This window comes from Emydura macquarii, unplaced genomic scaffold (genome assembly GCF_026122565.2).
Source record: "Emydura macquarii macquarii isolate MOO-44397 ecotype Brisbane River unplaced genomic scaffold, CSIRO-AGI_Emac_v2 contig_1230, whole genome shotgun sequence".
Taxonomy (NCBI): Eukaryota; Metazoa; Chordata; order Testudines; family Chelidae; genus Emydura; species Emydura macquarii.
The window spans coordinates 14,654,745-14,682,636 of record NW_027131367.1 but is presented as its reverse complement, the minus strand read 5'-3'; the positions used below and the strand labels follow the sequence as shown (position 1 = coordinate 14,682,636).

The window sequence follows — 27,892 nt, the reverse complement described above, 5'->3', positions numbered from 1 at the left end:
CTTAACCTGTCCAGTTCATCTTTCTACCCCTTTCCTGCTCGTTGCCCCCTCCAGCCAGGGGGAACTAAGAGTAGTGTGGGCTTTGGTGCACTAAACCTCCCATTCTTCCCGCAGAGGCACAGGTGCGAATCGCCAGCTCCCTGGGTAGTGACCACTGTGAATAGCACACGCTGGCTGAGTCAATTCAGAGACCTGTCCTGGCTTCCCTCGTGTCCTATGACATGACGGGGGGAGTTAAAGGACCAAAGTCCTACTTCTGCCCTGCGTCTCCTTTTCCCTGGAGCCTGCATTTGCAGCAAGGAGCTGGCTGGCAGCTGTCCGAAGCTGCCACTTCTCTGACTGCAGGGCCCGGAAGCTGTGCTAATCTCCTCCCCTGTGCCAGGAATGGTACTCTCTGCCCACGAGGTTGTACTCCAAGCCCTATAAAGGGAATCCCATTACATGCCCTGTGGTGCCTGAATTGCTTCTGAAAACACAGCTGCACACCTCACAGGTGGGCTGGGCCTTCATGCAACAGACGGCCATGGAGAAGGGCCTTTGTGCAAATGAAATACTGCTGCCTCAGGATGGGGTGAGGATGGGGGACTGGTTAGACTGCTCCAGTACCAGGGATTTGTAGTTCAGTGTGTGTAGGGGGGTGTTTCTGCATCCCTCGCTAATTCGGGGCTGGAGTCTTCCCAGCTGTGTTTTTTCTTTTAAAAAATGCAAACCAAGCACCAGTTACATGTTTCCTTTGCCATCCACCCAGGAGAGCAGTACAGGACCCTGATAAACCACACACCCCATGGGTAGGGAGCCCAGGATGACTGGGGACATTGCAGACTGTAGAGGGTTAGGATGGTGTCTTAATTCTTCGGTAAATTTGAGCTATAGGGCTCTGACTTGCAGCAGAATTTGAGCCAATACATTTCTCAGTGATTAAATCAAAGCCACACTGTGGGTTTGGGAAGGTCACTAATTTACTGGCTTCTGGAACAAGAGGGGGCCACCAACCAAAACGATTCCCCATCGCCACCCCTGCAATTCTCCCCACCCTCTTTTTTTTTTTTTTTTTTTTTTTTTTTGTCGGGGGGGGGAGGAAGGGAGGAGATAAAAATTTGACTCTGCTGTTACAGAGCGAACCCTGCCAGGCCGCTCAGATCAGTGAGGTTCTTGAGTGGAGACCATAGTGAAGTCTTGATGCACATCCCGCCCTGCCCCGGTCCCTGCGTCCGCTCACATGGTGGAATTTGGATACTGCACCCAGCCCACCTCCTTGTACGCGGCCGTCATGTGCGTGTAGATGAGGCTCCTCATCTTGGCCCAGGCTCTCTGCACCTCGGGGGTGAAGTCGTTGGCATATTCTTCGGCGATGACCTCCAGCATGATGCCGGTGAAGAACTGAGGGAGAGGGAGGCAGGAAAGGGTTACTAGATTCTCCAGGAAACAAGGGGAGAGGAGAGGAGGTCGGGGGGCTGCTGCACTAGTGCTTTGTCGAAGGTAACTCTGCTGCTGAGTTCTGGGGGCTTCTGCCATCTTACTGAGCTGGTCCCTAGTGCTGTTTTACTCAGCCCCTTGCGCAGAGAGAGTGCTAGACATTCGTCCGGCTCCAGGACGCCTCCAGGAGGTGTAAAGCAGTGTTCTCAGCCCTGCTGGGCAGCAGGGGTCCAGGCCTATATTTTCAAGTGCCCGCTAATTTTAGGAGCCCCAGTTTTTGGGTCCCCAACTGGAGAGACACAAGGGCCAATTTTCAAAAGGAGCTCTGCACAGCCGGCATGGAGCTGGTTTGAAAAGCCGCTCTCAAACAAGCGTCACAGCGGGAGTTGCTGGGTGCTGAGGACTTTTGACCATCTGGGCCCGACCCTGGCGAGGGAGCACTTTGAAATCTGTCCTCGAGGGTCTGATTTGGGTGTTAAGCACCCACAGCTCTCACTCAATTCCTTATTCAGCGCTGCTGACAATCAGTATCTCAGGCCCCTGGTACCTCAGGCTGGCCACCCAGAGCCGGAGGCGCCCAGAAGGAGGGGCCGCTTTTGAAAAGTTTGGCCTATGGGGCTTGCCTGAGGCCATGCAACAAGCCCGTGAGAGGGCGAGGGACAGAACCCAGGTGTTCTGCCTGCCACGCAGCTGCTGAGCTCTGGACGGGGGCCCTCTCTAGGCGCTCGGCACCTTCTTCTCCATCCTGCTTCTCCAAGTGTGGCAGAGAAGACCGCTGGGCGGCTGCCCGTAGACATAACGTCCTAAAGGGAAGAGTCACTTTGGCACCAGCCTGCCCTGAATCTCCTCATCCTCTTTTCTCCGCAGTGCTGCTCTCTGCCATGTGGGGGCTTTCCACGACTTCCCAGTGTCTTTATCCCCTTCCCCCAGTTGAGCGCTAGATATTGGTAGGGTGAGGAAACCCTTTACCTCCACCCGCAGCTGTGGGAGAAGGAGTTCCCTGTGGAGGAAAGGCAGGTTTCCATGGGCAGGGGTAGGGGAGTCTCTATGGGCAACTCTATATCCTACTACCCTGGCCAATAAAGCAGCTGTAGATGAGCTGGGCCAGAGCTAACCGAGGCCCCTCATATACTTTCTCTCTCCCACAATCCACCTCTCCCAGTTTTGTGATGAAAACCCACGCTCTGACCCATTGACTGCTTCTGGCGCCCGCGGCTGGGGCCAGGGGCCCATGGTGGCGAGTCTCCCAGGCAATTTCCATCTGACATCAAGGACTCAGAAGTGGGCTTCCCCATCTCCCCTCACTCCCCCCCCCCCCCCGTTCATCTTCAAAACCATGAGAAGGGCCCCTACGGCCTGTCAGAGCAGCAGGGGGTGTTGGGCTGTGTGGCACGGGCTGGTGGGGATGGCCCCAGAGGAAGGTGGAGAGCGATTTCCCCCTTCCCCCCCCATCCTATCGTACCCGTGCAGGGAGCGTGGCCATTCCCAGAGTGTGGCTCTTGCCCCGGAGCTGCGGTTCAGAGGAGGAAGTGGAGGCACTCGGAGGCTGTACAGACACTAACTTTGCTGCTTGCTCCGTTTGCTCGCCCACGGGCCGTTTCCATTCCAAGGCACACCAAGCACCAAGCAAAGGAGAGAACCCTCAAATTAGGCCCCCAGCTCTTTTTTTCCTCTTCTCCGTCTCATTTGCTTGCAGCTCCATTGCTCCCAATCCTCCCCTCCTGGGACACGTGCCCTTCCCCTGCACTCCCCCTCCAGAAGCACCAAAATAGGCCCCTACCTTGGGCGAGCCCCTGCCTTACTGCACCGCTTCTTTGGTGTGGAGATGCTTCTGGGATGCAGCCCATGAACGCATCCCTCCTTTCCCCCCAGCTCGGGCTGCCTGGCACTTGGCTGCTAAGCGGGATGAGAGAAAACTCCCAGGTGAGTGGGGCGGGATCTTGCTGACTTGTAGCACCGACCCCGGCCTCTCTTCTCCGTGCCAGAAGAGCCTATCTAGCACAGCGCAACTTTCAGGCTACCCAGGAAACTGGCTACTCCCCTTGTAAAAATCCATCAGCCTAGCCAGCATCCTAGGGGCAAGAATAAATCAGCACAGCCCCAGCATCTCTTGCTCGCACTCCTATATCATGTGGTCCGTATCCCCTCCCTCCCTTTCCCTTTAGCGCCCCAGAGCCTTTCGCTCCAGTCCTTTACCTTGAAGTAGACAGGCTCCACTTTGTGCTTGAGGGCGTGGGCCTTGCCCACCAGGGCCAAGACGGACGAGACCTTTTCGGAGTCATTGATGTTCTCCACTACGGTGTTGATAGCGCCCATCACCCGCCGAGCATGCTTGCGCAGCTGCGGGGTCCTCTCCATCTCCAGGGGGTCCTCCATGTGCTTGAACTGACTGAAGTACTGCTTGGCAGACGGGAATTTGACAAAAAACCTGCACAGTGCCGTTGGGAGAGGAGGAGAGGGAAAGAGAGAGACGTCGCATGAATTCCAGGGAGAGCTGGAGCATGGCTCAGAGCTAGAGCAAAGCCCATGGAGGGGAGCCAGGTGGGATCTGTTCCCAGTTGTGCACATCCTCAGCGAGTGACCCGCATGGCTTATAAGGGGGTGGGAGTTTAATTGGTCCTGAGCATCTGTATCTCCCGGTGATGGAGTGGGAGTGGGGATACCCGGCCCATCTGCCAACCATGTTTCGGGAACTTCCCCAACTATTTCAGGGGCCTTTCAGTCAATAGTTGCCTGCCTAGCAGTGGGGTTGTGGGGCTGAATTCACCATCATCATTTTTACTCCTGCTTCGAAAGGCCCCCATGGGCTAGGCCCTGTACACACAGCATGAAAGTTTCTGCCCTACCGAGCTTGCAATCTAATCTTTGCAAAGGCTTTTTCCCATCTGTGCAGAGCCCTGGCAGACAGGTTTTCTTTCCTCCAGAGGCAGGGCAGCGGCAGCAGCTTTCCAATGGCTTTCATGAATAAAACGGGGGCACTTTGCCCCTGCACTTCCACGCAAATTGAGTAATGCTGCCCTTGGCCATCCCTGTGGTTCCCCTGAGTTGTCCCGGAGGTAACCAAAGGCCCAACATGGCCCAGAGAATCCAGCCGGGGTTCCCAGTGAGAAATCAAGTCAGCGCTCAGAATGTTCTTGCTGGGGGGCTGGTGTTGGGCTGTTGGGTCTCCAATGTGTCGTTCCTAGTTATTGCACCCTACAGGGATGTCGCCTTCATCCCATGCTGGGAGAGTGCTGTGGTCCTGGGACCAACCCTCTTTCCCCAACACCAGGAAAGGGGTACAGGAGACCCTCAAGTCTGGTAGGATTATAGCCATAGGAACAAACGAATCCCTGGTGAAATGCAACTGACATGAAAGGAGTGGTGCTTGAATTGGCCACATGGAGCTAAACCCTCGACTCCCTCTCCATTCCCCAGTAGGAAAAGAGCTGGGGAGGGGTGTCCGTGTGTCTTTGCTGTTGTTATTTAAGAATCAGCAACCCCCCCTCCCCTCCCGATCTGCTGGGGCTGCCCCAGCCCCGCATAGAAAGCACAGCTCTGCTCTGTGCTGCGAACAGGGGCTGGTGTGCCTGGGGCAGAACTGCCAGGGCGAAGATCTGAAATGCTAGGAGTGAAAGGGAAGTTTCTCCAGAGCTCTGACTCCACCTGCCATGTGCACAGGGGATCCCACAACAAGCTGACTAGGGGTGAAAGCTCTATTATGTTAGGCTAATGAACCAATGTACCTCTTTGTAACAGGAGGCAGAAGCAGGGGGAGTGAGGAGTGTGTGTGTGTGTGTGGGGGGGGGGGGGGGGGGGTTACAAGAACCTACATTGTATAAATCTCTGCTGCGTTACTTAATCCCTGCACCACAGGTGCGATTCTGCTGTCACCTGCTTGTAGGGCAACTCCATCAGTCTGTAACTCCATTGATTTCAGTGTAGCTACTCCACTTTTACACCAGGATGAGCGAGATCAGGATTCAGCCCAGCCTCTCCACTCCAAACATCCGAAGGTTGGAGCAGCTGCGCTCTCTCTGCGTCCTTATGTGTGTATATTAGACTGGGCGAGAGCCAGTTTCGTCTTCTCAGGAGGTGGTAGACTCCGCTCCCAGGGCTGTCCCCCGATGTCTTCTTTGTCCGCAGTTCCAAACACCTCCCTCCCCCCATCTGCCTCCTCCCTTCTTCCGGGCTGGTGCATCCTTCTCCCCTCCCCCAGATCTGCCCCGCACAACTCCAGTACACACAACCACCTCCCAGGCCAGGTGGGTTCATCTTCTGTGTGCACCAACCAGCCCATGGGTAATTGCGATATGAGGAGCAGACTCTCGTTTACCACCTCGTTATCCTCTCCCCCCCTTCACTGGCTCGTGGAGGATCCGGGGGGGCTGCCAAGAAAGCTGTGCGAAGCGGCGAATGGAACGTACATCGCTTCTGTTGCTTCCCGGAGGCATCTGGGATTCATCAGCTGGCCCAAAATAGGTTTCGATGTGTGAAGAGTGAGCAGCAGGGGGGAGGAGGGAAGGTGGGGGAAAAGGTGTCGGTTTGAAAATCAGAGAGGGAGCCGCGAAAAAGCTCCTCGGATTATTTTTTAACCTCTCCCGGCAGAAGCTTGAAGAGACTCCCCGTGGCACATCTGTTCCCTGTCAGAGGAAATCATTTTCCCGAACCCGGATCCCTTCAGGTCTCCCCATCAAAGCCTTTGTTAGCCGATCTCCTTCAGTTCACAGCTGTCCGGGAGAGACCGAGAAAGGGCTTTGGAGTTGCATGCACATGGCACCACGGCCTGGGGACGAGGCTTTGTGGTCTCGTGCGTCCTTCTGACAGAGCATTAGCAAGATCAATGAGCTTCATTAGGACAGGGTGGCTGTGGCTGGGGAGATGCAGCAGGGTAGGCTATTGTTATAGAGATCCCGGTGGCAGCGTCACTGTTAATGTTCCCCTTTTCCCTGAGTTTCCAGGATTCGGCCTAGAATGTCTGCCAGCAGGACGTCAGACATTCCCCCTGCAGCAGTAGGATTTCTTTTGTTCTTACTTCACCATGAGCCCTGGTCTCCGAGCCTGGATACCTGCTGACTCGCTCATTCTGAAGTTCTTTCTCTATCCCATTCTCCCTTCCTTCCCCCAGCCTCACTGCCACAGGAAAGAAGACAGGTTTTTATGCTCAGTGCTGTAGCCTGAGCCAACAAGAAAAGATCAGTCCTAATATCAATATCTAAAAGTCCTTCCCAATGACAAAGCTGGTCTTCTCTGTGCCCACAAGAGCAGATCTCTCTTCCTCCCAGGCCATGGTTCACTGAGACCAATGTGCATGCTAATGACGCCATCCTCCCTCGTATCCCAGGTATTAGCATCTCACCCATCATGGCAATCTGTAACAGAGGATCTGCCCTTCTCAGTACTGCTGTCACGCTGCCCAGCTAGCTAGATCTTGCCCCCTCAGCAGTGATCACCTCTGTTCAGTGCTGGTACGAGGGCAGGTTAGACCCGCAGAAGGGCCACTGGGGAGCAACAGCCAGAAGAATAACTGACCTGGCATACTGGATGAAATCCATCTGTCCTAAAAAATGCATCCAAATCAAAGCACAGGAGTCCTGATTCTGCTCTCAGTCATGCCAATATAAATCCAAAGGAACTCCCTGGAAATTGCTGAAGTTGCACCAGAGTAAGACTGATCTAAGTGAGAGGCGATACGGATGCAAGAAAAGCCCAATAGATTGCCTGCATGGAATCTAGTAGATTAGTAGGGAGATGTTGAAGATGGATCCTTCCCGTCTCCAAACACCAACAGGATGTCAGAATCCCGGATCATGTGTCCTTTGGGATTTACTGCTATAGTCTTACTTTTCACCCAGGACAGACTACACTGGGACAGATCTTCATCAAACTCAAGGAGGTGCATATTTGCCTGAGGTCTATCGGATGGTAGACCAGGAAGTGTAAGTTAAGAATCTAGATGGCTAGACAGAAACTACATAGTATTGTAGGTGTGTGGCCCAGATTCTGGTCCTGCTGACAATGCAATTGAGGTGAGCTCTCTGGAAATCAATGGAGTTACACTGATGTAAACCAGTGTAAGAAGGAGGAGGCTCTGGCTGCATCTTTGCTAGAGCTGGAGAGAGATTGCAAAAAAGAACTATGAACATTTATTCAAGTAAAAGCTGGGCATTCACCCAGGTTTCCACTGCCCCTTTTATTTGCCTTGTGCGAACATTTTGCAAGTTACATTGGCCCAGATCCTTGAAGGTATTTGGGCTCCCAACTTCCATTGATTTCAGGCTCTGGGCCATTGTGTTTGCAAGGAACAGAAAATGTTGTGAGTACTTGTGCAAACGTGTTTTCTCTCTTTTGACTATTTATAATTTTTAATACACTACAAACAGACAAAGGTCACAAAACTTGATGATGAACATTATTGTCATTAACTATGTGTGGAGCAGTCGTCTTCTGATTCACACCAGCTGAGGGTATGGTTCATAAAGTCTATGACCAAACTGATGCTCATAAGGTCCCCATCACCACAGTGTCTGATCATGTGCCAATCCTTTATATATTTATCCTCACATCAGACCCTTGTGAGGTGGGTATGTGGGAAATGACACCCTAGAAAAGAGTACTGCAGAAAGGGATCTGGGGATCAGAGTGGATCACAAACTCAATATGAGTCAACAGTGTGATACTGTTGCAAAAAAAAAAAAAAAGGACCATTGTTCTGGGATGTATTAGCAGGAGTGTTGTAAGCAAGACACGAGAAGTAATTCTTTCACTCTACTCTGTGCTGATTAGGCCTCAGCTGGAGTATTGTGTCCAGTTCTGGGCGTGACATTTCGGGAAAGATGTGGACAAATTGGAGGAAGTCCAGAGAAGGCAACAAAAATGATTAAAGGTCTAAAAAACATGACCTATGAGGAAAATGAAAAACTTGGGTTTGTTTAGTCTGAAGAAGAGTAGACTGAAGGGGAACATGATAAAAATTTTCAAGTACATAAAAAGTTGTTGCAAGGAGGAAGGAGAAAAATTGTTCTTCTTAACCTCTGAGGCTAGGACAAGAAGCAATGGGCTTAAACTGCAGCAAGGACGATTTAGGTTGGATATTAGGAAAAACTTCCTAACTGTCAGGGTGGTTAAGCACTGGAATAAACTGCTTAGGGAGGTTGTGGAATATATCTCCATTGTTGAAGGTTTTTTAAGGGTAGGTTAGACAAACACCTGTCAGGGACGGTCTAGATAATACTTAATCCTGCCATAAATGCAGGGGACTGGACTAGATGACTTCGCGAGGTCCTTCCAGTCCTATGATTCTATGGGGAAGTGAGGCACACGAGGTATGTCTACACAGTATTTGGGGGTGAGCAAGAGTGAGCCTGGAGTTCAGGCTTTGAAGCTTAGGGATGGGGTGAACTTCAGAGTCTGAGGTCCTGCCTGAGCCGCACTTTCAAAGCCCTATCTACACAGCTATTTTTAGCGCACTAGCGGGAGCCCCACTATCCCAAGTCTGTTGTCCTGGGCCTGGAGGCTCACTCAGTCATGCTGTGTGTGCAGACGTGCCCATAGAGATGAAGGTCTGTTCTACGCCTCAAAATCAGGTTGAGCTAACTACATTGCTGAGGGCTGTGAAAAATGTCACACCCTCTGTGATGTAGCTAGGTCAATCTCACCCCCCACCGTAGATGTCGCTGAGTTGATGGAAGAATTTTTCCGTTGACCAAGTACTGCCTCTCAGAAAGGTCGATTAACTACATCAGTGGAAAAACCCCTTCCGTCGATGAAGGAAACATCCGCGTGAGAGCAGCACAGCTGTGCTAACGTAGTGTAGATGTGGCCTACGTGACCTGCCCAGAATCATATAGGAAGTCTGTGGCAAGACAGGGAATTGAAGTCAGGTTCCCTGAATTGCAAGCTGGTGTTCTAACCATTGGACTGTCCTTGTTTCTGGGTGAATAAAACTGGACATTCAAGACTGAAACTTTTGGCCTATACGAAGAAGAAAAATACTAGTGTTTAAATTCAAGAAAGGCATATTAAATACAAATTCACTTGAATCTAAAGAAACTTTTTCAAAAAGTGGGTCAGTAGTCATTACTAATTAACTTAGGAGATTAATTTACCATTTTGATAAAGGACAAACAAAAGCAAGGGGTAGAAGAAGAGAAAAAATAAAAAATTCTGGTCAATAGGGAATTTTTTTTCTATCTGTTGCATTTTTTTTTCTGTAGTTCAAACATCTCAGTATCTGGAAATTTGTTTTCTGATTCATCAAATATTATGACAAATGTAATATTTACCATTGCATATCACACAAAATTACGATTGATACAAAACAGATGCCTGAATACCGATTTCATTAAATTCCTTGTAAGTGATCCGATTCCGTCCCCCCTAATTTGTATCGCATGAGCTACATCTGGACAAAATGGACAGGATGTCCTAAGTGTAATTTTTTTCTTCTTCCCCTTTAACCATTTTATGTACACAACCTTTATCAGCAACAGAACCAAAGCAAGTAACTGAAGTGCATGACGGCTGCAGATATTGGGAATCTGCTCTTTGTTCTCATTTGTTTGGAATCTGAAACTTGCTGGAGGAGGAATGAATTTTCTATAAAATATTTTATTGAGTAAAGTATTTAGCAGGAGCTTCCCCTTGCAGCAATTGTGATACTCACTTGTTTACCAATGGGAGAGTTGTTTTCTGAAATTTCAGTTCTTCTAGATCAAGACATATTTTCTTTAATCAGTGAATTCGTACTCATGCAGAGAAGAATTTATGCAACAGGTAACCCTGCTGTAATCAATGCGGGCAGGGACGTGCATAAGGCGGGACAAGCTGGGGCACGGGTCTCCCCAATAACGGCGGGGCACAGAACTCCTCCGGCCCCAGGGCCACAGTGGGGAGAATGAGTGTCTCTAGCCCTGTGCCCATGGGGTGGGGAGACACAGACCATGTCCCCCCAAAAGCAGTGAAATTGTTATTGCTGTGCACGCCCCTGAATGGGGCTACTTGACGTGGAAGGCAGTGGGGAAAGAGGAAGAATGGCCCAGTGATTGGGCTGGTAGCCTGGGCCTTAGGAGAGCCAGGTTCAAGTCCTTGCTTTGTCACAGACTTCCTGTGTGCCCTCGGGCAGCTCACTTAGGGCCTGGATTTACTAAGATATTTAGGAATCGCGTGGGGTTTACAAAAAGTGCCTATGTAAGTCGATAGGAGTTAGTTGTAAGTCCCCCACTTTGCTTCCTTAATTAGGTACCTAAATGCTTTGTAAATCTGGCTTTCCGTACCTCCGTTTCCAATCTGCATAATAGGCATAATTCTGCTGTCCCTCCCTGGGACGCTGCGAGGATGAACACATTAAAGCCCGTGAAGTGCTCAGATACCATGGTAATGGGGGCCTGCCTTGATGCCTACTACTTGATGTGAGCAGTTATCAGAATCTGGCCTTTTAAGATTGCCTGTCTGAGCTTGCCCAACGTTGGGTCATTAGTTCGTGTCTCTAATTTACCTTCAAAATTATCTACAGACTCCTTACTTTCAATTTGCCCAGAAGAGCTTTAATTCATCCACGTTCGTTTCAATAGCTGGCAAAGCACACATCTGAAGATGCAGCACGTGTGATTTCACTACTTAGGTCCCAACCCACATATGTACCTCCCTCGTTATTCATCAGTTCATTGGGAGTACTCATGTGCTTAGACGAGATCACAGTTTAACAGCCACCCATCGTCAAGTCCTTTCCTCCCCCCCATAAAAAAAAAGCCTGTTGAACTAACTGATGAAGAAATCGCCACGTTTGAACAGTATTCCCCTGCCTCACCCCAGTCTAGGTTGGGCAGTCTGGATATCTGGGGTCTGTTCCTGGTTCTGACACATGCTCGCTGTGATGACAGGCAAGTCACAGCTCTGTGTGGTTCAATTTCCCCATTTATAAAATAGGGATAATAGTGATGGTCTCCTCTGTAAAGTGCTTTGAGATCTACAGAGAAAAAGAGACCCAGAAGCACTGAGTATGAGGAGCCATTTGTTAAATTTTCCAGCAGGCAGCTGGGCGTTTTCTCCCTTGCTGCAACCACACCAGGCACACCAAAAAAAATCTGTTCTCTACACCAGGCACTCTGAAATCACAGCACTAGCTCCAAAGAGAAAATCCGGGACACCCACTGAAACACACTTAAAATTGCCTTCACTACACAAGGCCACTCCACCTGAGAAGTAGATCGCATCCTGCAAAGGACCGCCAAATACCCCAGGAGAACCTGCTTCAATACAGAACCCCCCCCCCGCTCTCCCCGACCAAACACTGATCGCACACCCTTAGTTGCCACCTCTCACCCCACACTGGAACCCACATGGGGTATCAGCAAACAGTTACAACCTCTATTTGATGGAGACCACACACTGAAAGAAAGCTTTCCTGAACCCCCTCTTCTGGCCTTCAAACACCCCCCCAACCTCTCCAAACTCTCACCAGAAGAAAGCTCCCCACGGACCGGGACCCACCAACTCAAAGCAGAATCAGCCCTACCAGAACAACACCTGCAGGACGTCTCCACTGCTACAAAGATCAGCACCCTCCACAACCCACCTTTCAATATCCCTGGGTCCTACACGTGCCTATCATGACAGATCACTTACCTCATCCGCTGCATCAAATGCCCCAGTAACAACGTGGGTGAAACCAGACAATCCCTCCGCTCTTGAATAAACTCGCACAGAAAGATGATAAAGGACAAAACTACTCTGTCTGCCCTGGGTGAACGCTTCTCACAGAGTGATCACTCCATATCTGATCTTTCAATACTTGTCCGCAAAGGAAACCTGCACAATACCTTCAAAAGATGATCCTGGGAGCTTAAATTCATCATACTTCTAAAAACCATGGAGTTAACAGGGATCCTGGCTTCATGGCTTCTTACAACAATCTGTAACACACGACCGCCTGCTAACCCTTCATGGCCCACTTCAGACCCCTTTTGTGTAACAATCTAACCCTTACTGACCCCCCCATTTCAAGTGGCTTCCTACAACGTGTTACCTCTTATGTTTAACTGTGTCCCAGCTTCTATTAAACCCAGACACCGATTGCTTTCCCCAGATCTGAAGCAGAACTCTCTATCGTTGGAAAGTTTGTACCTTCCCCTGAGGGAAGTTGCTCCAGTAAAAGACATCACCTTATCTACTTTGTCTTTTTCATATCCTGGGACCAACCCAGCTACAACAACACTGCACACAACTTATAATTGTCACACTCTTTATCTGGTGGTCTCCCCTGTCGTCTGTTGTCTTATTCTTAGACTATAATCTGTTTGGGGCAGGGCCTGTGTTTTTGTTGCACGTGTGTGCAATGTCTCGCACAATGAGGGTGTGGCCCCAGGCATTACAATAATAATTAATTAGGAGTGGGAATACGTAATAAAACGTAACCAATCTCCTTCAGGCCATGCTCTTTGTGGAGTTATGCCCAGGCTATCTTGTTCGGCTGTGCAAATATTTTTAACTGCCCATCCCTAGATGTCACGCCCAATAAGGCACAGGCTGGATGATGGGGCTGAGTCCTAACGTCACAAGTGGTGGCAGCTGTGGGAAGGGGACGTGCCCTGGGGCCCACTGAGTTGCTCCAAGGACAAAGTGGCCGCAAAAGCTGAAGCTAAAAGCCCTGTGAGGTCACAACGCTTCTCCCTTTGCCTTGCCAATCTCAGGACCCAGGAGCAGCACTGGTGGCAAAGTGGCCCTATCTTGTGGGGTGCTTAGAGCTCTCCACATTGCAGAGGACTCTCAGCACGACTGGGGATCGGGCCCAGAAAGGGGACATTTCTAAAGACCTCCTCTCCCCTCCTGGTCAAGTCTGATTGCAGGGGCCAGAAAAGGCCACACTCAAGGTCTAGGAGCAGCCACCAAAACAGAGTCTCCCTCGACTGTGGGTGCAAAGTTGTGTCTGCACCAGGCGCATTCATGTGGCCCTCTTGAAAGCACTTTGTGGGTCATCCAATCAAGGAGCAGAAACCATGCCATGGGACTGAGCTGGCAGCACCTATAGTAAATTACGGCACAGTTCCTGATCAAAGCAATAGTTCACCATCCTCAACGCTTCACCTTTATACGTGGCAGCAGAAAAGCATGGCCTGGTGTGAAGCTGTGCTGCTGCTGTGAGTCTCAGAGTAAGAACTTCACCCCACTGAACGTGCGTGCCCAGAGATCTCAGCACAGGCCTGATCCTGCTGGCTGCTCCCACAAGGTGCTGAGCATCCTTCACCCATCCCAGACTTTGCAGGAATGCACCACAAGAGAACAGGGATGCATAACTGAAAACGAGAAAGGCCAAACCCTTAGAGCGAAGGGGAGGAAGGCTGTTGTCAGAGAAAGTGACCCAAAGCGACAACACGCAAACTAAGATCCATTGGATCGTCTCAGAGGTCAGCAGTGGAGCCCTCAGCAACATCACGAACCAACCCTGGCAATAGTCTCCCAAGGGAAGAGGAGGGGTATTTAAAACTGGACCAGGGAAAGCCTGATAAAAATATCCTGCCCTGGCTGGAGAGGGGCAGGGAGCAGCAGGGGTGACCTCCTAGGTCTTCTCTGTTTCAAACTCCTCCGATTCTGTGAAAAGCAAAATCCAGTAGGTGGATTTTTCCCCCTTTTCTCCCCCTTTGTTTGTTCATCTTTGTGCCATTCCCCCAAAGGGGGAGCAAACTAAGGGACACCTAGCAACTGCGTAATGCTGAGGAGCTGCTTTCATTCCTTCCTCAGCGTTACACAGCACCGTTGACCTTCTGCAGACAGCCGTCTGTCCTTAGTAGTGCTGTTGTCTTGATTTCAGCAGCTCCATCTTTGATTTATCAGAGGCTTTCTAAGATGCTGGCCTCAAAAAGCTGAGGCCACCGCTGTGCTCTGAAGTAATTACCAGCCTCGCAATGTGAAACCTGGTCATGTATAGTCATTTCACCACCACAGGCAGCGCATCCCACTACACTGCATAATGGGCCTCGGCTTCACTCTGTCTTTATTAAAGCGGTGGATATTGCCAGAGACCCAAACAACCCTTGATTCATAAATCTAGCTTTCCACTCAGTGCTCTGCAAGCTCTTAATTCTGACAGTATCTATTTTGGTTTTCTTGGAGGCACATGGCTCCTGCAGTGTCTTCTTGCAAAAGCCATTATAGCAATTACTTCAGTTCCGGGCATAAGTGATCTGGCCTCATGCTAAGAAACCCATATTCCTCTTTCCAAAAGTCTCCCTGGAACGATGGTTGCAGTTGGCACAGTTTATTATTATTACTTTAAAATTTCCAGTTGTTCAGACCCTTCTCTGGGACCAGGGCTCTTCTGGGCCGGTGTTCGCAAGCCGTCAACGTGCACTGCCAGTGACACGGAGTCTAAGCAACAGAGCTATAGCTCTGCAAATAACCCAGCCAAAGTGCACCTCTTACTGCCTTTCCTGGGCTTGTCTCTTCCTCCTCCCAGCTACTCAGCTGGCCCAGGGAGGTGGCCCCTGCCCTGTGAAGGGGCAAGCGAGACTGTGCAGACAGCCTTTTGCCCTGTCACTCCACCCCAGCTCCAGGGAGACGCTCCCCAACCCAGAGGCTAGGGTGGCCAGATGTCCCCATTTTATAGGGGCAGTCCCGCTATTCAGGGCTTTTTCTTATATGGGCACCTATTACCTCCCCACCCCCTGTTCTGATTTTTCACATTTGCTGGTCACGCTTTCAGAGGAGCAGGACCTGCGCACAGAGGGCCACAAAAGCCCACTGGCAGCAATGGAAAAACTCCCACTGATGCCAATGGGTCAGGCCCTGAGAGATTTCTGGGAGGAAGAGCCGTGGGTGAAGACCTTCCTAAGGTCAGACCTTTGGAGCTAATACCCCACCCCCAACTCTCAGACAGCCAGAGGTGGGAACTGTGGCTGAAGGGCGATGGCTGAGGAGAGTGGGGGCAGCAAGCTCTGGGTCCCAGCTGAGATGAGGAGAGGCAAGGTTGCCAGAGTTTAGACAGACAGGGGGAAGACGTTTGAGAAAGACTAATAGCAGGATAACAAATAATGGAGGGGGGGGCTTCCAAGAGAAATGGAAATGAATGAAAGGTTCAAGAGGAAGCCAGCAAGGGCGGACATGGCATTAACATAGCTAACAGTGTGACAAAGCAGAAAAATAGAGATGATTTTTTATGACAGAAGCCCCAACCAAAATCAGGGCCCTATTGGGCTAGGGGCTGTACAAACGCATCTGAGAGACAGCCCCTGCCCCGACAGCTTACGCTCTAAATAGACACGGTAGAAGTAGTGTTCTTCATGTTTTAAGAGGGATTAAGTGAGCTGTCCAAGGCAGCATGGGGAATCTGTGGCAGAGCCAGGTTTTAACCCCAGATCACTTCAGGCTTTGTCTAGGGCCTGATCCACAAAACTCTCCTGTTTCCCTAAAGAAAAGGTCAATGAAAAATAAACAATGGTTTTAACATATAAAATGAAAGAAAGAATTGGCGGGACCAAAAGAAAAATACAAATATTGTAGATAAGATTTAAGAATAAATTAAAATAATGATTAATTATTAGCTGTATTATTAGCTGTAGTAGCTGTAAATCAACCTACAGAATAAAGAAATAACTAGGGTTCTTATCCTACAGTTGAAATCCATTGGGGCTGCATGTAGGTGCAAAGGTCTGTCTGCAGGATTGGACCCTATATGTATCCCTGACATCACTTCAAATATTTTGCTTGTTTGCTGTCTCTTAATTGCTGTTTGTCTGTCTGGTCTATTGAAATTGTAAGATTTTGGGGGTAGGAACAGTTTCTTACTATGAGCAGGTTCCCCTCTGAACACAGGGGAGGGCCCTGATCCTGAAGGGGCTTTGGGCACTACTGCAGTATAATATTAAATAATAATGATCCTAAACAGAATTTAGTTTTCATGCTTCAGGGTGTTAGCTGCTCATTGCAGTGGTCAGGAAGGAATCTTGCCCTATGTGACAATTTGGGGAGTTTGTCTGTCTGTACAACTTATGAATGATGGCTGATGTTGTGAAGTTGTTCTTATGAAAATTGCTGCATCATGAACTACCTCTACATTTATGTTTATCCACTATGGGCTGACAGGGCCTGTAGCATGTACATCCCCGACTAGATACAATGGAGAATAATTCATCTTAACCACTGTACTCTGACCCAGGAATAGATATGCTAAGGAGGTTGGCTGGAGCAAGGAGAAGCCACTTCCTCCTGTTGGTCGATAGGGGGCGGGGACTTCAAAAGTCAAAATTATCAGCAGCATGCCAAAGGATCCAGGGGTTGGTGGTGGGACATGAGGGTACTTGAGAGTAAGATTCACTTGAGGGTAAGATTCACAAAGCCTCACAGGAAGCTTTTGGGAAGAAGAGAGGGGAAGACAGGCAGGATTTTGTAGCTGGGGGACCCAATTTAGCTGTGAGACCAAGCAAAGTCAAAGCAAGCTGAGGTGGGGGGACAGGGAACTCCATGGTTGAGCAGCCAAGAGCTGCAGCAGAAGGGCTCTGGCTGCCCCCCGAAGACTCTGACACCCACCTGAAGAATGCTCCTAGGTGGTGAGAAAACTGAGGCAGGGACGTGTGTGTAGGTTTTATGACTTTTGTTTAGATCTGTGCATTTGCATAAAGAGCAATGGCGCCTGAGAACCCTGCGCCGAGCCCAGCTGCGTGTTGCGTGTTACATCTGTCGCGTGCCCCTTGAAGAGGTAACCCGTGGACCCAGGACACCCGCACAGATGGAGTTCTGGGAGACGGTGGAGAGTCTGGGGAGTGGGTGCTGGACCCCGGGGCAGTGCCTGGACTCTGTTCAGGCTCTGGTGGTTTAAAGCACGTGGGATGCCGCAGTTGGTTCCCCCACAGTGAGTGCCCAAGGGGGGGTCTTGGACTAGTTCTCTGATGCCCCTCAATAGCATCGCATTGCACAGTGCTAGGCATTTTTAGACCTGGGGCAATTGCTCCTGAGGTTGATCTTGCATCTTTCTCGCTCCTCTGTAGTTGCCAGATGAGGGCAATGCGTGTGGCATGTCTCATTGCTCAGATTTGCATGTCTCAAGAGGAATACAACCACCTGCAAGGGACTAAAGTTTGCCCTTTGACTATCCCGATTTTCTGTTATTTCTTGACCCTCCCCAAACCACATCCGCTGCAATAAACACCCAGTGGCTCCCTCAGACTTGGCATCACCACGTGGGCCCCAGATCATCAGGAGCACACATGCTAGAGGACTTTTCAAACCCTGAAGAATGGGCAACATACCACAGACAGCTCCACAGATCAGTCGTCCTGGCTGATACCTTGGTGTCCAAGGACCCTGGACAGTTACCCACTTTCTAAGGTTGCATGGTTAACCTTAAAACTGCAGCCCAGGTGGATGATTTGGCCTAGGAAGTGCATCTCTTTCAGGCAGCCTGTATTTCTAAGGTTGAGAGATGTATGCTGTTTAATTAGCGTTGCCCGCTGCTACCATGATGTATGAAAATCTTAGCTTCTGCCAAATATACCAGGGATGTCCTTACCGCTCAGTGATTTTTAATGAGCATTGTAGCTCGACAGACAGAAGCACTTTGTAGCCGACAGCAAAGACGTTTTGTGCATTTATAGATACACCAAGCCGTATTCTGCTCTTCGCAGCTACAGCACACAACTCCCATTAAATGGAGCAGTTTAACGGCACAGAGAATGTGGCCCACGTACCCTGTTCTAAATGAGAGATTCTCGTGGGCTGGCACAAGTCAGTTTCGCTAAGGACTATTCACATGCTGATCAATAGTTATCTTTAACATTTCATTTCTTACTGCTGCTGCTGAATTGTCCTTTTGTGGCAAACGCGTGAGTCTGGAAAATGTTCCCTGGGGGGTTCTCACAGTTGTTCTAGTTCATCAGAATGTCTCTTAAAGAAGAATCTTTGCATTGGGGGAGACTTCTATAGACAGTGGATTAGAGTTAAAAGTAAATCACTGTATCAAAGGTTTCAAAGAGGATGGGGAGGGAAGAAGAGAAGCATCCTACTTTAAAGTGTCCTGTGTTCTTCTTCCCCAATGTGCACCTGTTTTGAAATGAAGCTGATTGGTTGACAGTTAAATTTGGTATGAATTCTTGGATTATATAGTCTCTGTTACATGTGACTGTGAGGGTAGGGAGGCACTGGGCTGGGAGTCAGGTGACTTATGCTCTGTTCCCTGCTGGGCCACTGCCCTGCTGTGTGATAGTGGGCATGTGACTGCACCTCTCTGTGACTTTGTTTCCCCTCCCAACTTTATGTCTTGTCTGCTTAGCTAGTAAACTCATGAGGCAGGAAACATCTTTTGCTCTGTGTGTGTTCAGTGCTACCACAATGGGGACCAGATCTCAATTGCACCTCCAGATACTACTGTAATACAGATAAATAAACCAGACGGATAATAAAAGTGGGGTCACAACTTCATAGAAAGAGTCTCACGGGGGCCTCCTCCGCGGTCGCCATCTCACAAATCACGTCTTCTCCCATTGGCCATCATTGAGACCCCCTCCCCTATCATTCTCCAGCAGGCAGATCACCTTCCCTCCCATTGGCAATCACTGACACCAACTCCCCTCCCACTGACCCCTCTCCTGTTTGCCACCGTAGAACATCCGTGAGGCAGCCGCACACAAGGAAGAAGGATAAACGCTAAAAGCACACTTCAGTATTTTCTCGGATCGTCTAATGCTGGTCAGCAAAGGAGAAGGAGGCAACCAGCAGCCGGAGGCCAGCAGGTGTGCCACAAGCCACACAGTGCAAAGTGCTGGCCCCATCCGACTTCCTGCGGCTGCCTAACATCCCCAGTGAACGTTGCTGGCTGAACTGGGGCATTCGTGGTTAAGCTGCATATTGGATCTGTTTTCTTGCCCCTCCGTTCTGAAGTGCCTTTTCCAACGCTCAGACGAAGGATCTACTTCCCGTACATGCTTATTAAACCAGGAGAAAAAAACCAACCCTTTGCCTGTCTTGTGTTTTCATAAGTCTGCTTACCAGGTCTGCTCATTACTAACGCTGCTTGATATTTAAACCGCAGGCTCCTAATAACACTAACAATGTCTAGCACTCATCGAGTGCTTTTCATGCTCAAAGCCCTTTACAAACAGGGGTCAACCGCTGTTGGACTTGCTCCTACAGACCTCCTATTGAAAACGATAGGGCCTGACCCTCCGTTTATACTAACTCCCCTTTATGCTGCTCTGGATTGAGTGGGACAGAGAGAGCGTAGGAGAGAGAAGGGCGTATAAACCACGGGGAGGAAGATGTTCTGAGAAAGTAAAACTAGAACTGAGACAATTTGGGAGAAGTCTCTCTGCAAGGTCAGAGGTGGGGCATTGAACTATGGAAAGTTCGTGGAAAAATGCCTGGCTCAGTATGAGACAGTACGCCTTGCAATGGTTTTGACAGCTTCATTGCCGTCTGGGCTTGGTGCAACTTTCAAATGTGATGTGATCTTTCATTGCTCTTTTGCTTCAAAGAGATTAATGAAAGAGTCTGAGTTTTTCACCCAAGAGTTCGAAGGGGCATAAAGTGTTTTCCAGCCTTTGAGTCTCATCCCTGCGAGCACGGTGCTCCTTCCTGGTTGTGTATCAACATGCATTGCACATGCGAATTGTGCCGTTGAGTGTGGCAAAGGTGTGTGTGTGTGTGTATGCTATATGCACTGAGTTTGTGAGTTTGCATTCTTTGTGTGTGTGTTTCTCTGAGAAGCATGTTTGTGACTTTGTGTAGGCTTTCCAAGGTCCCTAAGGGAGTTTGGCCTCCAGCCCTCATTGACCTTGAAAGCTATTCTCCTTGGTGTCTTTAAAACTCCCAGCCGATACATTGTGGTGTGTACTTTCTGTGTGCGTGTACGGATGTGTGTAACACGTATTTCACTCTGCAAGGTTTCAGTCTGTGTTATCAATAACCCTTAGCAATATAGATCAGTGCTTTACAAAAATAAGAATAAGCTGTGATCTACAAATACACCATCAGTGGAAACACCTACTAAGCAGGGTAAAGTCTATTATATTTGCACTGAGAGCTGTTGAATACAATTCTGTCACCCTTACTCAGGCACCTACCTGTTACATGCTGCTTTTCATCTACAGATCTCAACGTGCTTTATAAAGAAAGGAGTATCAGCAGACCTATTTTACAGATGGGAAGACCGAGGCAGAGAGCAGGGAAGTGATTTTCCCAGGTCATACAGCAGGGCAGAGTCAGGAACAGAACCCAACTCTCCTAAGTTGCTATCTAGTACCTGACCCACTGGGCCATCCTACTTCGCCATACACCTGTGAATAATCCCACTGAAAGTTCAGGTACAGAGATCTGTGGGTCTACTTGCACCAGTAAGGCCTATTCAGTGTTGTCTAGAGGCACAACTCATGCTCTGTTAAGGGTTAAACATGTAGTTAGATAATGATGTTAAATGCAGAGGCCTCTGGTTTCTCAGGGGAGGCATGATGAATGAGATAAAGATGCTGTGTTTCCTCAGGCAGGAGATTCCCTAGCAAAGAACACGGTCAATTATTTAAATACTTTTAACCACACAACTTGTATTCCCACGGACTAGGGATAACTTTGCCAAATGGCATTTCTACTGATCTATTCCAGTGGTTCCTGGGAACCCCAGCCAAGATTGGGACCTTCCTGTATGGAAGGAAGAATCAGAGAGGAAGGATGGTCCAGTGGTTAGGTCATCAGTCTAGGACGCCTGAGGCCCGTTCCCTGGTCCGCCACAGGCTTCCTGTGTGACCGTGGGCAAGTCGCTTACCTTCTCTGTGCTTTGGTTCAATGGGGATAACTGCCCTGCCCTGCACTACCTCGCAGGGGCGTTGGGAGGATACATTCACTAAAGACTGTGAGGCACACAGCTACTACCGGGGAGGCAGGGGGGAGGCTAGCTGAGTGCCAGACGTGCTGTTAGGTGCTGCTCATATGCACAGTGAGAGTGAGCCCCTGCTCTGAAGAACTTACAGTTAAAGAGACAAGACACTCAACGGGTGAGAGGGGAAAATAAGGCAGAGAGAGGGGACGTGTCTTGCCCATGGCCGCGCAGCAGGCCAGTGCAGAGCCAAAAACAAATGTCCAGTCCCTTGAGTCACAGTACAGCAGTGACTGGACCCACAGTCTCTTCCCAGGGTGCTCTGTGCCATTCTCTCCCAGTACCTGAACAAGCCCGTGTACCACCCCTGCTCCGAGCAGTTATGATCCCTGGAAAGTTTCTCTCATTTAAAGAGGGATTTATACCCTGGAGCAGGAGGTTTGTGTTTAAGCCTGGCCATCATAAAATACAGGGCAGAGGCAGGAGAGAGGTGCAGACAGCATGTGCTGGAATCAAAGAGAGACAGATCGAAGCGGAGACAGGAGGGAGCTGTTCTTTGCAACAGGGCTAGATTCAGTGGTGCCTTAGCTGGGGTTTTGGCTTCTCTTTACCAGGTAAACAGGACTTTTGTACCAATGCAGTGCTCCAGAAAATACCCTGGCTCTGAGGAACCTAGTCCTCTTTCAGTGGGAAACTGACCCATCCACAGTCTGCTACTGTGTGGCAAAGGGGCAGGTGTCGGGGGGGGAGAGGCGCACCATGACTGATCAGAATGCCTGCACTGTGGCATTTCCCTTTGGGCTATTTGAGTCTGTTTGCTGATGCAGCATGTCGTTTCACTACCCAGTGCAGCTGTACATATCCCCGTTGCCGTGTGTTTTTATATCTTGCCTCTCTGAGTGTATTGCACATGCTTTATCCTTGCTGTGTAAGTTTGCATTTCCTGTCCTGTAGGCCGGCTCCTGCTCTTGTTGAAATCAACAGGAAAGCTCCTATTGACTTCAACGGGTACAGGATCGGCCCCTGTATTTATCAGCATTATTTCTTTCCAAGGGTGCCCACGATGTGCTAAGCTCTTTCCAAAGGGAAAAAATAAGACACAACCCCTGCCCTGCCCAGCTCACAATCTAAGGCAGCCAATTTAATGGAAAGAGGAGGGGGAAAGTGAACAACATAACAAAAGCACAAACATGTATGGCTAAACTTTAAATAGGCCATGAAGACGATGCCCGAGTTACCCCTCAGATCTGACATTGACAGTCAACAGAGGTAGTTGCTTATTTTTGCAGAGTTGCTCTGGCTTAGTGGTTCAAGCAGGTGGCTTGTGGTTAAGAGACCTGAGTCAGCTTATTTTCCTTACTTCTGCCACTGACTCCCTGGATAACCTTCTGTATGTCACTTTGCACCTCAGTTTGCCCATCTGTAAAATGGGAATGATGATACTACCCCCCCCTCCTTTGCAACTCACTTTGAGATGATAGGAGAGAGGAGCTATATCACTGCAAAGCATACGATGCTTCTGAGCCAGTGCTTTTTTGCATCCTGGAGTATATCTGCGGATTGTGCCTGGCTGCATGTGGGGGCAGACATGAGAGATTGTTTTGTCCATGCACACGTGTATATAAGTGTGTCTGCGTGCGGTCAGCAAAATAAAAAGAAAGTGACCTTTGTAGTTGTTGAGCTGCTGAATCATTTATAAGAAAGTAAAAGCAGAGTGTGATTCCATCTCCTTTTCTCTTGCTCTGCCTCCCCCCAGCCTCTACACATGACCCAGTTCTCCTGGAGGGAGCTATTGCTAATGCCAGCTGTGAAATGTAAAGGCACGCAGGAACCAGCTGGGGGAGAGCTGTTCTCACAGGTACAGACAATTCAAGCCAGGGCTGCCCTGTTTCTACGCTGCACGCGTTTCCCCGGGGAGCTCTGGCGTGAACTCACGGAGGATGGTGGGAAGCGATGCATAGAGTGAATCCTTCCCAGCAAAGGAGGATTTACTAGCAATTTCAGAGCTTCTTGATCTGGCCTTACTATTCAGAGCGACAGCCTGTGCTCTGCCATTCCCCTGTGAACGGGGCCGCCTCTCTTCCCACTCACTTCTTCTCATTCACTGGGTGGGCAGCTTGTGACTATGCTTTGCCAGCCCTTTGTGGTCTCCCTGGCGGTGGGGCAGTGAGTCCCCGGCAGCGTCTCATGTCACCGTGATAGTGGGAGCTGCTACTTTTGCGCCCTGGGAAAGGGTGGGTCACTTGTCTACTGCCTCGTCCTTTCCTAAATGCTCTTGCCTTCGCCACCATCTGCAGGTCCCCTGGAGAGAAACACACTGCTGTCAACTGGAGTTTAAGAACATAGGATCAGCCATACTGGGTCTGACCAATGGTCCGTCTAGCCCTGTAGCCTGTCTCTGGCGGTGGCCAGTACTTGGCTAAATCCCAGGCGCTAAGTGTTAGTCAACAAAGTCACCCATCCCCGCAGGAGTCCTCTCTGCTGCCCCACACTGGCACTAGTTTTGCCAGGAAGCGCTTTCCTGAGTCTTGGCCCAATGACGGAAAGCCCAGAACGCAGTTCTGTGGCCTCATGCAGAAAGCACCCAGGCACAGAAAGCACCCTGAGCTTTGGAGAAGTTCAGCTCCAGATCGGAAACTTGCAGCCGGGGCCCCTCTGCCAGCTGTGTTCCACGCCTTCCCTCTTCTCAGTTCTCTCTGCTTTAGGTCTGTTGTGTAACACCCCCGACAACACATGCCAGCTGGCCACTACTTTCTCCCCTGGAATGGCTGCATCTTTGTTTTAGTACCTCTCTTCAGAGAGAAATGAGCTTGGCTCCCCAGTGCATTTGGCCACTTGTGGCTTTACCTTGCATCCTCTTCCACCTCCTGTGAGTTGGACTCCAGCCCCTTCCTGCCCCATCAACATGGATAGCACATGCATTTTGCACACGTGCGGTACAGCATCGATACCAGTCACTCACTGCTGTTTTCTGGCTCTCCCCGTCCCATGAATCACTTACACCCTCCCTGAAACCATGAATGAGCTGGATCCGTCCTGTCTGCTTGGAAGTAACAAGTCTTTGGGCAGCTCATTGAAGACAGGAATTCAGGGCATTTGCCAGGCTAATCTGCCCAGGATAGGCGGTCGGGTACCACTTCTACCACTGGTCCATAGCTGCTCCCCTCCCCCATTTCCAAAGAACTGCCACCCTCCCCCCACACACAACACCACCTGGCAGTTTTCCCAGAGGAGGGGGCAGATGTCCAAGGAGACAGCCCTGAGTCAGGAACATGCCAAGAGCCTGTTTTCAGCAGAGACGGGCTCAAGATACTGGGATGAGATTATCCCAGCTCCCTATCTAAGGATCAGAGAAGTTGCACTAAACATCCAGGCTAGGTTTGCCCTGTCACTCTCACAGCTGGAAAGGGTTGTGCACGAGTGAGCTGGCAGGTAGCAGCAGCCAGTCATGTCGGGCACGAGCGTAGGCCAGCCGAGGTCTCTTTCAGCGCCTCATTTCACGGCAGCGGGAGGAATGATCAGACCTAACGAAGCCACAGGGAAATCACCAGCTGCAGGTTTGGGGCCCCTCTTCCCAGACCAGACCCTCGGCAATTCCCACCTTTCCCTTGCTCGTGGCTCAGAAGACTAATAAAAGATGAACCCAGCAGAGTCCAGATCTCAGAGCCTGTTTGGATTTGAGGGGCTTGAGCCGGGGGGTTGGGGCTTGGCCCATTTGAGAAAGGAGGAGGAAGAGGTAGCTGCAAGGTTCAGCGCTGAAGGCGATCTTCCCCAAGGGGAGGGGCAGGGAGGGTTTGCTTTAGATTGACACTTGGAAGTCCTGGAGTGAAATTCTGGTAAAACTCCAATTGCCTTCAATGGCACCAAGCTCTAACCCCGGATGTTTACCTAAACTCTGTGAACCACTCGAGTGTATTGACTCGGGCAGGAGATCTCCCAGGAATGGGCTTTCTGGGCAGTGACTAAACCTAAATATTTCTGTCTCAAACAAGGTCAGGCTGTAAGAGTAGGGAGAGGTTCAGGGAGGGCTGTGGGATGGGGCCTTCCTTGAATTGTATCCAAACCAGTTCTGTACAGAGCAATCCTGTGGGGGAAATCCTGGAGTTGGACCAGGGGAAAACCAAGAAGGGTCACCTGCACATCCTAGGGAGTTTCTGCTACCTCTGCAGCTCCCCTAAGCTCAGCTCTGAGCCTCCTGGGAAACTTTTAGATGATTACTAGTGAGAAATGCATCAATCCAAGTGTTTCTCAGAACACGGGTCAGTCCAAGGCCACGGTCTGCTAATCTCAAGGAACAATGTTTGCATCCAGATGTCAAACACCCCAGCTTTCTCCAGCTGGGGTTTTGTCCTGGACCATTGTGAGGGAAGGAGGGCATTGGCCAAACATGGATCTGGATTCAGCTTTTCCCCCAGCATTCCTGGCATTGGAGCTGGAAGTTGAAGTTCAGGTTCATCCCTCAATCAAACATTTTTGCTCAAATCAAGTGGCAATTGGTCTCTGCTTCTATCTGCAGCCCCATATTTCCCTCAGCTTCCCTTCCCCAGCTCCTTCTTTGGTTCTTCTGCACGCTCCTTTAACCTAAGGCTGGATTCCCCTCCCACCTACTCCAGATGTGGATCTGGGTAACACCAGTGACTTCAGCAGAGCTATTCCTGATTTACACCGGTGTGAGCGAGACGAGACTCGGTCCCTGAGTCTGTGCTGTCCCTCAGGGCGGACCCAGCGGGTTCAGAAGCACAACACAAGCTCTAACATTCAATAACAGTGAAACATTCTTTGAAAGCAAACAAGTCCATCTATTTTAGAAAGAGAAATCCCAGTAGTAACCTGCCCCTTTCTTACCCCTGGAAAGACACGCATCATTCCCTTTACCTGCAGGTCTGTGCAACACAGAATATGGTGCTGGAAGATAGTTTCCATAGCCCACTTAAAATGCAATAATGCCTCCTTTCTCCAGGGCTCATTACCTATTGCCACATGCCCCCCTTCCTCCTGCTTATGACCTTCATACCAGCCATAGCAGGCAACTTCAGCATTATCCTTTATACCGCCACTGTAGTCCAACAAACAGATGGTGCTGTCAGAGACAGATCTGTTTTGGTTTCATCTTGGCTTGTAAGTTGCATTATTTCACCCAGGAACCTAGTACATATAATTCCATCAGCAGGGATCTGAGTAGAAACCACTGAACAGAAAACTGTGTATAGCTCGTCCCTCCTTCTACACCCTCCCCACCCCCGCCAACGCTGCACGCAGGGGATAAGGTGACCTTTCCAATTGAAACACCGATTCCTACAAACTACATTAAAAGCGTCCCCCCCCCCCCCCCAACGTGTTGAAACGAGAGAAGTGCTGTGAAATTGTTCACGATCAAAGCCAATAGGGACTCAGAACGGTTCCTGTCTATCTGTCACTCATTTCATTTCCTTTTTTTTTTATTTTTTATTTTTTTCTATTTTTTTTTTTTTGGCTTGTTTCTTTTTTTTAAATACCTGATCAGAATGGAGACCCCAACGTCCTCGCAGTTCATGTACACTCTGCTCCAGGTCTCTTGAATCACCTTTTTCTCAGCATCTGACAGCTCTTCGCTCCTTTCCCATCTCTCAATCTCCATTTCTCCCTGGACTTTCTCCATGAAAAACAGCCGGCACAATCCTCCAGGAAGCCAGGAGGAGATAAAGAGAGATGTGTGTGTGTTTGTGTGTGTGTGTCCTCTGAGAAAAGAAAAGGTGTTTGTTTGGTGGTGGTGTGGGTGATATGTCTCTTTCTATATGTGTGTCTCTATATATGTATATGTGTGTCTCTCTATATATATGTATTTAAAAATATATCCAAGAGATATAATGCACGTGATTAGATTTCAAATCTTCTAGTGCTGTCCATTGCTGTAGTTTGCTTCAGCTCAGCGTGTGCATGTATGACTCTGACTCTGATGGGAAACTGACTAAAAGTAAAATATTCAAAGGCATTACAAGACCAGCCTCTTTACCAATGTGTGAACGTGAGCTCACTTTCTCTCTCTCTCTCTCCTCCTCCTCCTCCTCTCTCACTCTCTCTCCCCCCTTGAACAGGGAGAGATGAAAAAGAGGTCCTGTGGAACATCAGGATTGTCTGCTTAGGGGATTTTATGACTAGTGGTCTTTTTTCAGCCCTTGTAAACAACTCTGAGGAAATGCAGCATCCAAAGTGAACCGTTAAACTTATCCCAACAGCTGGCTTAGCCTTTTCTATTTCTTCTCTGTCTTGTGTTACCTAATGTTGCAGGAGATTGTGTTTTGAAAGAAAAATCCCTGCTTGCTTCTGATTTCCAGCCTGTCTGTGTGAGGCGGGGGTGGAAGGCAAAGGAGAGAAGTACCTATTAAATCAATGTTTAACTTCAACATGATCTAAATTATTTTCTGTCCCAACGGGATGTTTTTAATGATAAGAATTTGATTTCTCTTCCTTTCTCCAAATACAGTGGTAGAGGAATGTGGGCTTAGGGCATGCCTGAAGGAAACATATTGGTGTATTATTATTAATTAGTGTTGATAATTTTGTAATGGAGATTGCATTCTTCAGATATTCCCCCCATCTCAAGTAGCACTTTGGCACGCAGGGAAGGAGACTGAATTAGAGGAGAAGAGAAATACTTATGTTGTGGGAGGGATTTGTATTTATTTATTTATTTATTTTTACCCAAATGACATTTCAAACTAA

At 49.4% G+C, this 27,892-nt stretch overlaps 1 protein-coding gene and 1 long non-coding RNA gene across 2 annotated transcripts in view; one reads left to right on the top strand and one right to left on the bottom strand.

The window, feature by feature from the left end:
• The window catches only part of LOC137152737 (uncharacterized), a 59,036-nt gene extending 39,702 nt beyond the window's left edge, over positions 1 to 19,334 (top strand). Inside the window, exon 3 of the long non-coding RNA XR_010919581.1 lies at positions 18,988 to 19,334. This is a non-coding gene — a long non-coding RNA (uncharacterized lncRNA). The remainder of the gene's footprint in view (positions 1 to 18,987) is intronic.
• CYGB (cytoglobin) lies at positions 61 to 27,218 on the bottom strand. Its single transcript, XM_067547609.1, has 3 exons — positions 26,686 to 27,218; positions 3,613 to 3,844; positions 61 to 1,380 (listed from the first exon to the last, which is right to left on the bottom strand). Exons 1-3 carry the CDS (start codon positions 26,826 to 26,828, stop codon positions 1,216 to 1,218), a joined length of 540 nt encoding a protein of 179 aa, XP_067403710.1. The 5' UTR covers positions 26,829 to 27,218; the 3' UTR covers positions 61 to 1,215.
• Positions 27,219 to 27,892: the final 674 nt, after the last annotated feature.